The sequence below is a fragment of the Salvelinus fontinalis genome, chromosome 5, assembly GCF_029448725.1.
Source record: "Salvelinus fontinalis isolate EN_2023a chromosome 5, ASM2944872v1, whole genome shotgun sequence".
NCBI lineage: Eukaryota > Metazoa > Chordata > Actinopteri > Salmoniformes > Salmonidae > Salvelinus > Salvelinus fontinalis.
Window position 1 is genome coordinate 3,482,986 of NC_074669.1, and position 12,566 is coordinate 3,495,551.

The 12,566-nt window shown below is 44.0% G+C and overlaps 1 protein-coding gene across 12 annotated transcripts in view; it reads left to right on the top strand.

Annotated features, from left to right (window-relative positions):
• Positions 1–10,190, top strand: part of LOC129854911 (tight junction protein ZO-1-like) — a 177,750-nt gene extending 167,560 nt beyond the window's left edge. For 8 of the 12 annotated variants that reach the window (XM_055922068.1, XM_055922073.1, XM_055922069.1 and 5 more), the window contains 4 exons: positions 675–1,149; positions 3,419–3,630; positions 3,887–4,030; positions 7,759–10,190. In XM_055922068.1, the coding sequence (XP_055778043.1) occupies positions 675–1,149; positions 3,419–3,630; positions 3,887–4,030; positions 7,759–7,853 (926 nt within the window). In that variant the 3' untranslated portion in view covers positions 7,854–10,190. The remainder of the gene's footprint in view (positions 1–674; positions 1,150–3,418; positions 3,631–3,886; positions 4,031–7,758) is intronic. The other 4 variants (XM_055922070.1, XM_055922079.1, XM_055922072.1 and 1 more) reach the window with 2 other exon arrangements.
• The last annotated feature ends 2,376 nt before the right edge of the window (positions 10,191–12,566 follow it).

Genomic DNA, 12,566 nt, shown 5'->3' on the forward strand with positions numbered 1-12,566 from the left:
GAACTCGCATCCCTTCCTCTCTCTCTCTAGTGAACTTACATCCCTTCCTCTCTCTCTCTCTAGTGGACTCACATCCCTTCCCCCTCTCTCTAGTGAACTCACATCCCTTCCCCTCTCTCTCTAGTGGACTCACATCCCTTCCCCTCTCTCTAGTGAACTCACATCCCTTCCCCTCTCTCTAGTGAACTCACATCCCTTCCCCTCTCTCTCTAGTGAACTCACATCCCTTCCCCTCTCTCTAGTGAACTCACATCCCTTCCTCTCTCTCTCTAGTGAACTCACATCCCTTCCTCTCTCTCTCTAGTGAACTCACATCCCGTCCCCTCTCTGTCTAGTGAACTCACATCCATTCATCTCTCTCTCTAGTGAACTCACATCCCTTCCTCTCTCTCTCTAGTGAACTCACATCCCTTCCTCTCTCTCTCTAGTGAACTCACATCCCTTCCCCTCTCTCTCTAGTGAACTCACATCCCTTCCCCAATCTCTCTAGTGAACTCACATCCCTTCCCCTCTCTCTAGTGAACTCACATCCCTTTCCCTCTCTCTCTAGTGAACTCACATCCCTTCTCCTCTCTCTCTAGTGAACTCACATCCCTTCCCCTCTCTCTCTAGTGAACTCACATCCCTTCCCCTCTCTCTCTAGTGAACTCACATCCCTTCTCCTCTCTCTCTAGTGAACTCACAGCCCGACCAGCTCCTCAGCGCCTCTCCCAAACACGATCTCTCCGGCCTTCGCCCCTCTACCCTCCAGGATCTCCCCTCCCAGCCCTACCTGGCCCAGAGGTCCCCAGTGGGGGTCAACGGCACCGACGCACCCCCCAAAACCCCTGGAACCACCCCCACCCCACAAAGCTACACCCGATATGTCCCTAAGTCTTACACCTCCTCGGCCCGGCCCTTCGAGAGGAAGTTTGAGAGCCCCAAGTTCAACCACAACCTCCTCCCCAACGACCTCCTGATCAGTAGCAGCAACCCCAAACCCAGTGTGGTCAACAACAACAGCAGGACCAAGCCGGCACTGTCTCCTCAGGCCCTGGACCACGACAGTGGACTGGACACGTTCACACGCACCATGGACAACAGGGGGCCCAAGTACCAGCAGCACAACAACTTAGTCAACAATGCTGTTCCCAAGGCCATACCTGTCAGGTAAGGATATGGAGGGGACTCAAACCCTGGTCAGGTGACTGTTAACGGGTAACCCAAGAGTTCCAAACCTCTTGACAAGGTGTTTGTTTGGCATGGTTGTTCTAATATGGTCATTTAGCAGATACCTCGTTGTTATGCCTCTAGCCCCAGCCTCCCGACACCCACAAACGGTACATACAGTACTCATTAAATCACTGGAACATCCGCAGCATCATCATACAGGCAATTGCCATATTTACAGATGTACTAAATCATGGTTCTGAGTTCTGACCTTGTAGTGACTTCTGTGACTGCTTCTGTGGTGGAGGACTTCTTTAGTTCTGACCTTGTAGTGACCTCTGTGACCGCTTCTGTGGTGGAGGACTCCTTTAGTTCTGACCTTGTAGTGACCTCTGTGACTGCTTCTGTGGTGGAGGACTACTTTAGTTCTGACCTTGTAGTGACCGCTTCTGTGGTGGAGGACTTCTTTAGTTCTGACCTTGTAGTGACCTCTGTGACTGCTTCTGTGGTGGAGGACTACTTTAGCTCCGCCTCTCTTGGGAATACACCAAAACACTCATTACCTGTCTTGAACGTCATATACAAGCAATGGCAATAATAATACATCTGAGATAGCATGTTTATGACCTTGTAGGGTTATGTAGGGGCCTGGTTATGTCGGGACCTGGTTATGTAGGGGCCTGGTTATGTCGGGACCTGGTTATGTAGGGGCCTGGTTATGTAGGGGCCTGGTTATGTCGGGACCTGGTTATGTAGGGGCCTGGTTATGTCGGGACCTGGTTATGTAGGGGCCTGGTTATGTAGCAGGGTTATGTAGGGGCCTGGTTATGTAGGGACCTGGTTATGTAGGGGCCTGGTTATGTAGGGGCCTGGTTATGTCGGGACCTGGTTATGTAGGGGCCTGGTTATGTAGGGACCTGGTTATGTAGGGGCCTGGTTATGTCGGGACCTGGTTATGTAGGGACCTGGTTATGTAGGGGCCTGGTTATGTAGGGGCCTGGTTATGTAGGGGCCTGGTTATGTCGGGGCCTGGTTATGTCGGGGCCTGGTTATGTCGGGGCCTGGTTATGTAGCAGGGTTATGTAGGGGCCTGGTTATGTAGGGACCTGGTTATGTAGGGGCCTGGTTATGTAGGGGCCTGGTTATGTCGGGACCTGGTTATGTAGGGGCCTGGTTATGTAGGGACCTGGTTATGTAGGGGCCTGGTTATGTCGGGACCTGGTTATGTAGGGACCTGGTTATGTAGGGGCCTGGTTATGTCGGGACCTGGTTATGTAGGGGCCTGGTTATGTCGGGACCTGGTTATGTAGGGGCCTGGTTATGTAGCAGGGTTATGTAGGGGCCTGGTTATGTAGGGACCTGGTTATGTAGGGGCCTGGTTATGTAGGGGCCTGGTTATGTCGGGACCTGGTTATGTAGGGGCCTGGTTATGTAGGGACCTGGTTATGTAGGGGCCTGGTTATGTCGGGACCTGGTTATGTAGGGACCTGGTTATGTAGGGGCCTGGTTATGTAGGGGCCTGGTTATGTAGGGGCCTGGTTATGTCGGGGCCTGGTTATGTCGGGGCCTGGTTATGTCGGGGCCTGGTTATGTCGGGGCCTGGTTATGTCGGGGCCTGGTTATGTCGGGGCCTGGTTATGTCGGGGCCTGGTTATGTCGGGGCCTGGTTATGTCGGGACCTGGTTATGTCGGGACCTGGTTATGTCGGGACCTGGTTATGTCGGGACCTGGTTATGTCGGGACCTGGTTATGTCGGGACCTGGTTATGTCGGGGCCTGGTTATGTCGGGGCCTGGTTATGTCGGGGCCTGGTTATGTCGGGGCCTGGTTATGTCGGGGCCTGGTTATGTCGGGGCCTGGTTATGTAGCAGGGTTATGTAGGGGCCTGGTTATGTAGGGGCCTGGTTATGTAGGGACCGGGTTATGTAGGGGCCTGGTTATGTAGCAGGGTTATGTAGGGGCCTGGTTATGTAGCAGGGTTATGTAGGGGCCTGGTTATGTAGGGGCCTGGTTATGTAGCAGGGTTATGTAGGGGCCTGGTTATGTAGCAGGGTTATGTAGGGGCCTGGTTATGTAGGGGCCTGGTTATGTAGCAGGGTTATGTAGGGACCTGGTTATGTAGCAGGGTTATGTAGGGACCTGGTTATGTAGCAGGGTTATGTAGGGACCTGGTTGTAGATAGTATAGATAGTAACTAAGTCACATCTCTCTACCCCAGTGTTCTATACAGTATAGATAGTAACTAACAGTCACAACTCTCTCTCCCCCAGTGTTCTGGATGATGATGAGGAGGATGAAGGTCACACAGTGGTGGCCACGGCCCGGGGGATCTTCAACTGTAACGGCGGGGTGCTGAGCTCCATCGAGACGGGAGTCAGCATCATCATCCCCCAGGGAGCCATCCCCGACAGCATAGAACAGGAGATCTATTTCAAGGTCTGCCGGGACAACAGCATCCTGCCCCCCCTGGACAAGGAGAAAGGTATGTGTCTGGTGTTTTCTTATTCAACTATTCCCGCTGGATAGTACATCTTACTCTTGTTGCTCTAGCAGCAGTCCTGCCAACTCAGGACCCTGGAGACAGGGGTTTGATCCCCTTTCTCCATCTTCCATCCCGTTCAACTCTTCCCCCTTTCTCAAGATCTGTCTATCTTAAATATGAAAAGGAGAGCAGAGTTCCGTTCTCCTAAAGACAAAATTGAAAATAAATCATTCTTGCCTCTGTCTATTCCATCCAGGAGAGACCCTGCTGAGCCCTCTGGTGATGTGTGGGCCTCACGGTCTTCAGTTCCTGAAGCCGGTGGAGCTGCGTCTACCTCACTGTGCGTCTATGACCCCCGATGGTTGGTCTTTTGCTCTAAAATCCTCCGACTCCTCGTCGGGTACGCTGTCCTCTATCTGTCCTTTTGGGGGTTGGGTCGGGGCTTCAAATGGCTTGTGTGATTGGTTGGGGGTTGGGTCGGGGCTTCGGGTGGCTTGTGTGATTGGTTGGTGTTGTGATTGAGGAGGGGTCACCATAGAGTTGGATAAGAGTACATTTTGATAAGGGGCGGGCTGTGTTTCCAACTCTATGGGTGTCGCTGGGGATCAGGGTCTGGGGTCAGTTCAGTCAGTCAAGTAAATGGAAATTCTAAGTCAATCATTTGCATCTTTTTCTCAATAAACCCAAGAATGAGAAACTCTTTAATTCCAATATTTTAAAAACTTTTGAAATGGAATTGACCCAAACCCTGTAAAAGAGTGATCTGGCTTGGTCATCGTCATTATCACTCTTTTGAATAATCTCATCTACTGGTTTCCAGGTTCCAGTTATTCCATTTTCTAGTCACAACATTGCATTTTCTCTATGGGGTTTTATAACAATCTGAACATTTGTATCACCTAATTAGTTATTTCCCACAGTAGTTACAATGTGAGGATTATGACAATAGTCTGTGTTGTTGTTGCACCTAACATACACTACCATTCAAAAGTTTGGGGTCACTTAGAAATGTCCTTGTTTTCCACGAAATTAGTTGCAAAATGAATAGGAAATATAGTCAAGACGTTGACAAGGTTATTAATAAATGTGTCCTTCAAAGAATCCCCCATTTGCAGCAATTACAGCCTTGCAGACCTATGACATTCTAGTTGTCAATCTGAAGAGATGTCACCCCATGCTTCCTGAAGCTCCTCCCGTAAATTGGATTGGCTTGATGGGCACTTGTTACGTACCATACGGTCAAGCTGCTCCCACAACAGCTCAATAGGGTTGAGACCCGGTGACTGTGCTGGCCACTCCATTATAGACAGAACACCAGCTGACTGCTTCTTCCCTAAATAGGTATTGCATAGTTTGGAGCTGTGCTTTGGGTCGTTGTCCTGTTGTAGGAGGAAATTAGCTCCAATTAAGCGCCGTCCCCAGGGTATGGCATGGCGTTGCAAAATGGAGTGACAGCCTTCCTTCTTCAAGATCCCTTTTAACCTGTACAAATCTCCCCCTTTTCCACCACCTAAGCCCCGCCAGACCATCACATTGCCTCCACCATGATTGACAGATGGCGTCAAGCACTCCTCCAGCATCTTTTCATTTTTTCTGCGTCTCACGAATGTTCTTCTTTGTGATCTAAACACCTCAAACTTAGATTTGTCTGTCCATAACACTTCTTTGCAATATTCCTCTGTCCAATGTCTGTTATTTTGCCCATCTTAATCTTTTATTTTTATTGGCCAGTCTGAGATATGGCTTTTTCTTTGCTACTCTGCCTAGAAGGCCAGCATCCCGGAGTCGCCTCTTCACTGTTGACGTTGAGACTGGTGTTTTGCGGGTACTATTTAATGAATCTGCCCGTTGAGGACTTGTGAGGCGTCTGTTTCTCAAACTAGACACTCTAATGTACTTGTCCTCTTGTTCAGTTGTGCACTGGGGCCTCCCACTCCTCTTTCTATTCTGGTTAGAGCCAGTTTGTGCTGTTCTGTGAAGGGAGTAGTACACAGCGTTGTACGAGATCTTCAGTTTCTTGGCAATTTCTCGCATGGAAGCCTTCATTTCTCAGAACAAGAATAGACTGACGAGTTTCAGAAGAAAGTGCTTTGTTTCAGGCCATTTTGAGCCTGTAATCGAACCTACAAATCCTGATGCTCCAGATACTCAACTAGTCTAAAGAAGGCCAGTTTTATTGCTTCTTTAATCAGCACTACAGTTTTCAGCTGTGCTAACATAATTGCAAAAGGGTTTTCTAATGATCAATTAGCCTTTTAAAATTATAAACTTGGATTAGCTAACACAGCGTGCCATTGGAACACAGGAGTGATGGTTGCTGATAATGGGCCTCTGCACGTCTATGTAGATATTCTATAAAATATCTGCCGTTTCCAGCTACAATAGTCATTTACAACATTAACAATGTCTACACTGTATTTCTGATCAATTTGATGTTATTTTAATGGACAAAAAATTTGCTTTTCTTTCAAAAACAAGGACATTTCTAAGTGAACCCAAACTTTTGAACGGTAGTGTATTACTGGTCCATTTGAAGGCTTTAAAGTTTAAGTAGCTGAGTATGGACATAGTGTAACAGTTTAACATATGTAACACTTAGTAACAAAATATTTTGAGAATGTACAGCCGTGGCCAAAAGTTTTGAGAATGACACAAATATTAATTTTCAAAGTCTGCTGCCTCAGTTTGTAAGATGGCAATTTGCAAATACTCCAGAATGTTATGAAGAGTGGTCAGATGAATTGCAAAGTCCCTCTTTGCCATGCAAATGTACTGAATCCCCAAAAAACATTTCCACTGCATTTCAGCCCTGCCACAAAAGGAACAGCTGACATCATGTCAGTGATTCTCTCGTTAACACAGGTGTGAGTGTTGACGAGGACAAGGCTGGAGAGCACTCTGTCATGCTGATTGAGTTCGAATAACAGACTGGAAGCTTCAAAAGGAGGGTGGTGCTTGGAATCATTGTTCTTCCTCTGTAAACCATGGTTACCTGCAAGGAAACACGTGCCATCATCATTGCTTTGCACAAAAAGGGCTTCACAGGCAAGGATATTGCTGCCAGTAATATTGCACCAAATCAACCATTTATCAGATCATCAAGAACTTCAAGGAGAGCGGTTCAATTGTTGTATAGAAGGCTTCAGGGCACCCAAGAAAGTCCAGCAAGTGCCAGCACTGTCTCCTAAAGTTGATTCAGCTACAGGATCGGGGCATCACCAGTACAGAGCTTGCTCAGGAATGGCAACAGGCAGGTGTGAGTGCATCTGCATGCGCAGTGAGGCGAAGACTTTTGGAGGATGGCCTGGTGCCAAGAAGGGCAGCAAAGAAGCCACTTCTCTCCAGAAAAAACATCAGGGACAGACTGATATTCTGCAAAAAGTACAGGGATTGGACTGCTGAGGACTAGGGTAAAGTAATTTTCTCTGATGAATCCCCTTTCCGATTGTTTGGGGCATCCGGAAAAAAGTTTGTCCGGAGAAGACAAGGTGAGCGCTACCATCAGTCCTGTGTCATGCCAACAGTAAAGCATACTGAGACCATTCATGTGAGGGTTGCTTCTCAGTCAAGGGAGTGTGCTCACTCACAATTTTGCCTAAGAACAAAGAATGGAACAAGCACATCCTCTGAGAACTTCTCCCAACCATCCAGGAACAGTTTGGTGACAAACAATGCTCTTTTCCAGGATGATGGAGCACCTTGCCATAAGGCAAAAGTGATAACTAAGTGGCTCGGGGAACAAAATATCAATGTTTTGGGTCCATGGACAGGAAACTCAGGATACTGTATTACAGACAGTGTTGTGGTTAGGATACTGTATTAGTGTTGGGGTTAAGTATTTTGTGTAGATTGTTGACAAAAAAATGACAATGAAATACATTTTAATCCCACTTTAACACAATACAATGTTTAGAAATACTTTTGCAAGGCACTGCACGTACATTTCTCACACACAATACACATGATGATTTTTGTGTAAGTTCTCGTCAGCGTATGCTGTTATTTACGGCCTGTAGATCACTCTTAACACTGGGCCTTAAACAAATGGAAAGAACGGCACAATAAGAAAAGACAAAGAACCAACCCGACTGACCATTAACTGTGTCCCTGTTTCTCTAATTCCCTCAGGTGACTCCAAGACATGGCAGAACAAGTCTCTCCCAGGAGACCCCAACTACCTGGTGGGAGCCAACTGTGTGTCTGTGCTCATTGACCACTTCTGAACATAGAGGGAGACAGCTGGCCTGTTACTGAATGTGTTAGATCAGGGGGCAGCCACAGACTGAAACATTGCCCTCCTCTCCTGCTGCTGTGACCCCGTTGTCCCACTCCCAGGCAGTAGGGGGCAGCACTGCTTGACTTGATGAAGCACGAACTTGATTCTTGAATATTGAACATTGATGCGTTGTTTACTGCGCCCCCCCCCCAAAAAAAACTCAACAAGGTAGGAGGCCCATTGTAATGGGAGGAGTCTCAACGCAGCATCCTAACCCAGTGCTGTGCTCCCCCCCCCCCCCCCCCCTTTTTTTGGTGCTTTAACTAAAGGCTTGCAAAAAATGAAAACTTTTAAAAACTATAATATATTATATTTAAAAAAAATTGAGCTGTTGTTGGAATGCATGAACAGTGCCACAGACTGACTGAAGAATGATCTCATTTTGAAATTTTTAGCCATTTTTTTTTTAAACCAACTCTGAGCAAATTGCAAGAAAAATAACATTTTTGAAAAAATTCTAGATAAGGAGAATTCTTGAAAAAAAAAATTATTAATATTGCAACGTAAATTTTCCAATTTAATGTATGCACTCACAAACAGAAAAGTCGATATATGCAAAAAACTTTTTTGTCTGTGAGGTTGTCTGTGGTCATGCGTTTCTCTCTTGAAGGATAGCTAAGGACTTGCAGATGATCTCATCTCAACAAGGGTTTTGAAGGAAGATTGGAGATTTAAGTACTGTAGGCGTGTCGTTTATGAAGATATAATACTGAAGACTGAAGGTAAAGTATTGGCATTGGGATGCCCCTGTTTGATTGGTCAAACGGGCTTTCTCTCTCCATGTTTAGAAGAAGTGAATCTTTTGTAGTTATGTTTTACCGTAGATACATGTACCTGACTCGATTTGAGAAACTCCTGCAGCTGTCTACATCTATGCATGTGCTATGACTCAGGTCCAGAAGCCTGCTTACTACTAAGTTGAAACACATTAAAAGTCCCATCTTGCACTGCAAGCAGTGCTGCCTTATCTGCATAGTAACTGTTTTTTTTTTCAGTATAAAGACTTACTTAAAAACAGATTTTTTAAGTTGTAGTGATTGATCAATTATGGAAGTTTAAAAAAAGAAATTAAATTAAAAGCATTTCTCTGCATTTTCAACCCATTATATCAGTGAACTTGGATTTAGCATACAATAATATGAGGCTGATGAAACGGTAATGCTTTCTTTTCCTGCTATGCATATTGAAGTTTGAGAAAATACTACAAACAAAAACATGTTTAAATTGTGGCTGTACATAATGCTAGCAAATGGCTTTGGTTCGCTGTAAATTAACTTTTCTACATTTGTTATTTTGTATAAAAGTTTTTTTTTTTTAATGTTTCTTAAAAAAAAGAGAGAGAGAAAGTGATGATTTAATTGGTTGTGTTTGTATTCTGGTTATACATGCCTACCGTGAGCCTTGGAACTGACCTACAGTAAGCAGTAATAAAATCCAACTTTTCTACCATCATTACATACCCACACAACACTACTACTTAAAAGAAATTTCTAACAATCAGAAATAACTTTTTTTTCTTCTTATTTACAAAACAAAAATAGAAAAAGTGCTTGGTTTAAATAATTTAAAAAGATCTGTAGTTGAGGGGAGCTGCTTTAAGGAGCGGTCCTGTCCTCTATTTGTGATGCTGGAAGCTCCATTCTATTGAAATGTATTTTTGTACTAATAGACTATTTATTATGGCACATCAGTACTATTTTATTTTGATATGATGATAACACACTAGTTTTCTTTTTCCTGTGTGGCTGACATTATTTATTTTAGTTTTATTTACGTTAAATGTTTTTGTTCTTTGCAACACATTTCTAAATATAACACTGAATTAATACATAAAATAATTTTAAAAGTAGTGCTTGGTTTGAGACTTCAATCGTGAGAAGAGAGTACATTATTGAGTAGGGTGCTTATAAAACACACTGATCTGACTGTAGGTGTGTCTCGCTTAACAGATTAGTGTGTAGATTTTTCAGCTTGCTAATCTTTGGATGCAAATGCATGTCTGGCGATCCATGACAGTAGTAAGATATTTCAAACATCTACAATTCATGGTGCAATTCCTTTCGGCCTCCAAGCCTTTTACTCGTGGCGTCAAGTGTCTCATATGGTGAATGAATGGTATACAAAGGTTACAGATTGTCTGGTGTCTTCTCACTCTCAATGATCAATGATCTCATCAGGGTCCAAAAGGGGATAAAACTTTACTGAGCGAAAAATATAAACGCAGCATGTAAAGTGTTGGTCCTATGTTTTTCATGAGCTGAAATAAAAATGATCCCAGAAAATGTTTCATATGCAGAAAGAGTTTATTTCTCTCAAATTTAGTTCACATCCCTGTTAGTGAGCGTTTCGCCTCTGATTAAACATGATTATTACACAAATTCACCTTGTGCTGTGGACAATAAGGCCACTCTAAAATGTGCAGTTTAGTCACACAACAATGCCAGAGGTCTCAAGTTTTGAAGGAGTGTGCAATTGGCATGATGACTGCAGGAATGTCCACCAGAGTTGTGCCAGAGAATGTAATGTTAATTTCATCTACCAAATTTCTCTACCATAAGCCGTCCGACCTGCCTCACAACCGCAGACCACCTACCTGTATGGCATTGTGTGGGTGAGCGGTTTGCTGATGTCAACGTTGTGAACAGAGTGCCCCATGGTGGCGGTGGGGTTATGGTATGGGCAGACATAAGCTACGGACAACGAACACAATTGCATTTTATCAATGCACAAAAATACCATGACGAAATCCTGAGGCCCATTGTGAAGTATCTGTATTCCCAGTCATGTGACATCCATAGATTAGGACCTAATCAGTTTATTTCAATTGACTGATTTCCTCATATGAACTGTAATCAATGTTCCCTCCCCAAAAAATCTGTAATTTCAGGTCTGCTGAGTGCATATTTGAACATTGTGAAAATTCTGTGCAACTTCCAGTGTGTGTTTACTGTGAACACTGAGGCTGTAGCCCTTTAAGTTAGTTTTACTGTGAACACTGAGGCTGTAGCTGCTTTAAGTTACAGTTTTACTGTGAACACTGAGGCTGCAGCTGCTTTAAGTTATAGTTTTACTGTGAACACTGAGGCTGTACCCGCTTTAAGTTACAGTTTTACTGTGAACACTGAGGCTGTACCTGCTTTAAGTTACAGTTTTACTGTGAACACTGAGGCTGTACCCACTTTAAATTACAGTTTTAAGAGTGGTCTACCATCAAAAACAATGGAGAAAATGCATCCCATAACATTTTAACATGGAAATAGCTGTTCTATCATTCAGCCTACAGTAGCAGCCAATGTGTGGTGTTCAATGTAGACCTACATTCCATGAGACTTCTGAAAAAAACATGCAAGTCATGACATTAACCTGTTTATCCACTTGTCTTTCAGACAAGCAGGTGACTGAAAATGTGTGTTTGTAAGAAACCACATGAAATAAAATCCATTATTATTCCAATACAATTATTACAGACAAATTATGCTACTCTGCCTATTGGCTACTTAGCTTATTCAAGGTCAAAGGCACTGCATCTCAGTGCAAGAGGGGTCACTGCAGTCCCTAGTTTGATTCCAGGCTGCATCACATCCGGCCGTGATTGGGAGTCCAATAGGGCGGCGCACAATTGGCCCAGCGTCGTCCGGGTTTGGCAGGGGTAGGCCGTCATTGTAAATGAGAATTTGTTCTTAACTGACTTGCCTAGTTAAATAAAAATATTTTTAAAAGCCTAGTTAAATAAAGATTAAATATAATAAATAAAAATATTTTTAAAAGCCTAGTTAAATAAAGATTAAATATAATAAATAAAAATATTTTTAAAAGCCAAGTTAAATAAAGATTAAATATAATAAATAAAAATATTTTTAAAAGCCTGTCTCAAAATACAACACTGCCCCTTTAAGACAAAAAAGATGTTTACCTGACTCGCTTTTCAAAGATGTCTAGAAATGTACACGTTTTTTGCTCTTGTATGAAGCAATCACTCCACTATTGCTGACTACAAATGATCTATAACTGGGCTAATAACTTACTTACTGGCAAAGGATATGAACAAAATGTGGCTACATGCAGCTCTCCCTTCGATCTCCTAACAAGCTTATCGTCGCAGGACCACAGCTGTAAACATTCCAGCTCAAAGTGAACGACACAGATCCATATATGGCAAGGGTATTTGCATATAGACATACCGCAGCTCTGATTGGTTATGCCGCATCGGTCTGTGTAAAGTACAGGCCGAGTCTTGCGCAATAGAGCCCAACAACATCTCTTGCGTGGCTTTGTTTCGGTATGTTGCGTTGAAAGTGGCTAATACGATCCCAATTGCCACGGTAAAGGGAAACGTTGATTAGTGTTGACAGGGAAAAACTCTAGAAAGTTGAGTGAAATACAATCTCGTGCTTCTCTCCCATGGGCTGATATTTGTCCTGCGTCACGCACAGTTTAGAGGGAACATTGAATAACTCGGGAAAATATCTGAAATTGTTGCATGTTGCGTTTATATTTTTGTTCCGTTTTGTTCCGTATGACACACACACACATATATATATATATGTATATGGCAGAAATTTGATGAACTGACTTGTTGCAAAGGTGGCATCCTAAGACGGTGCGACGTTTAAAGTCACTGAGCTCTTCAGTAAGACCATTCTACTGCCAATGTTTGTCT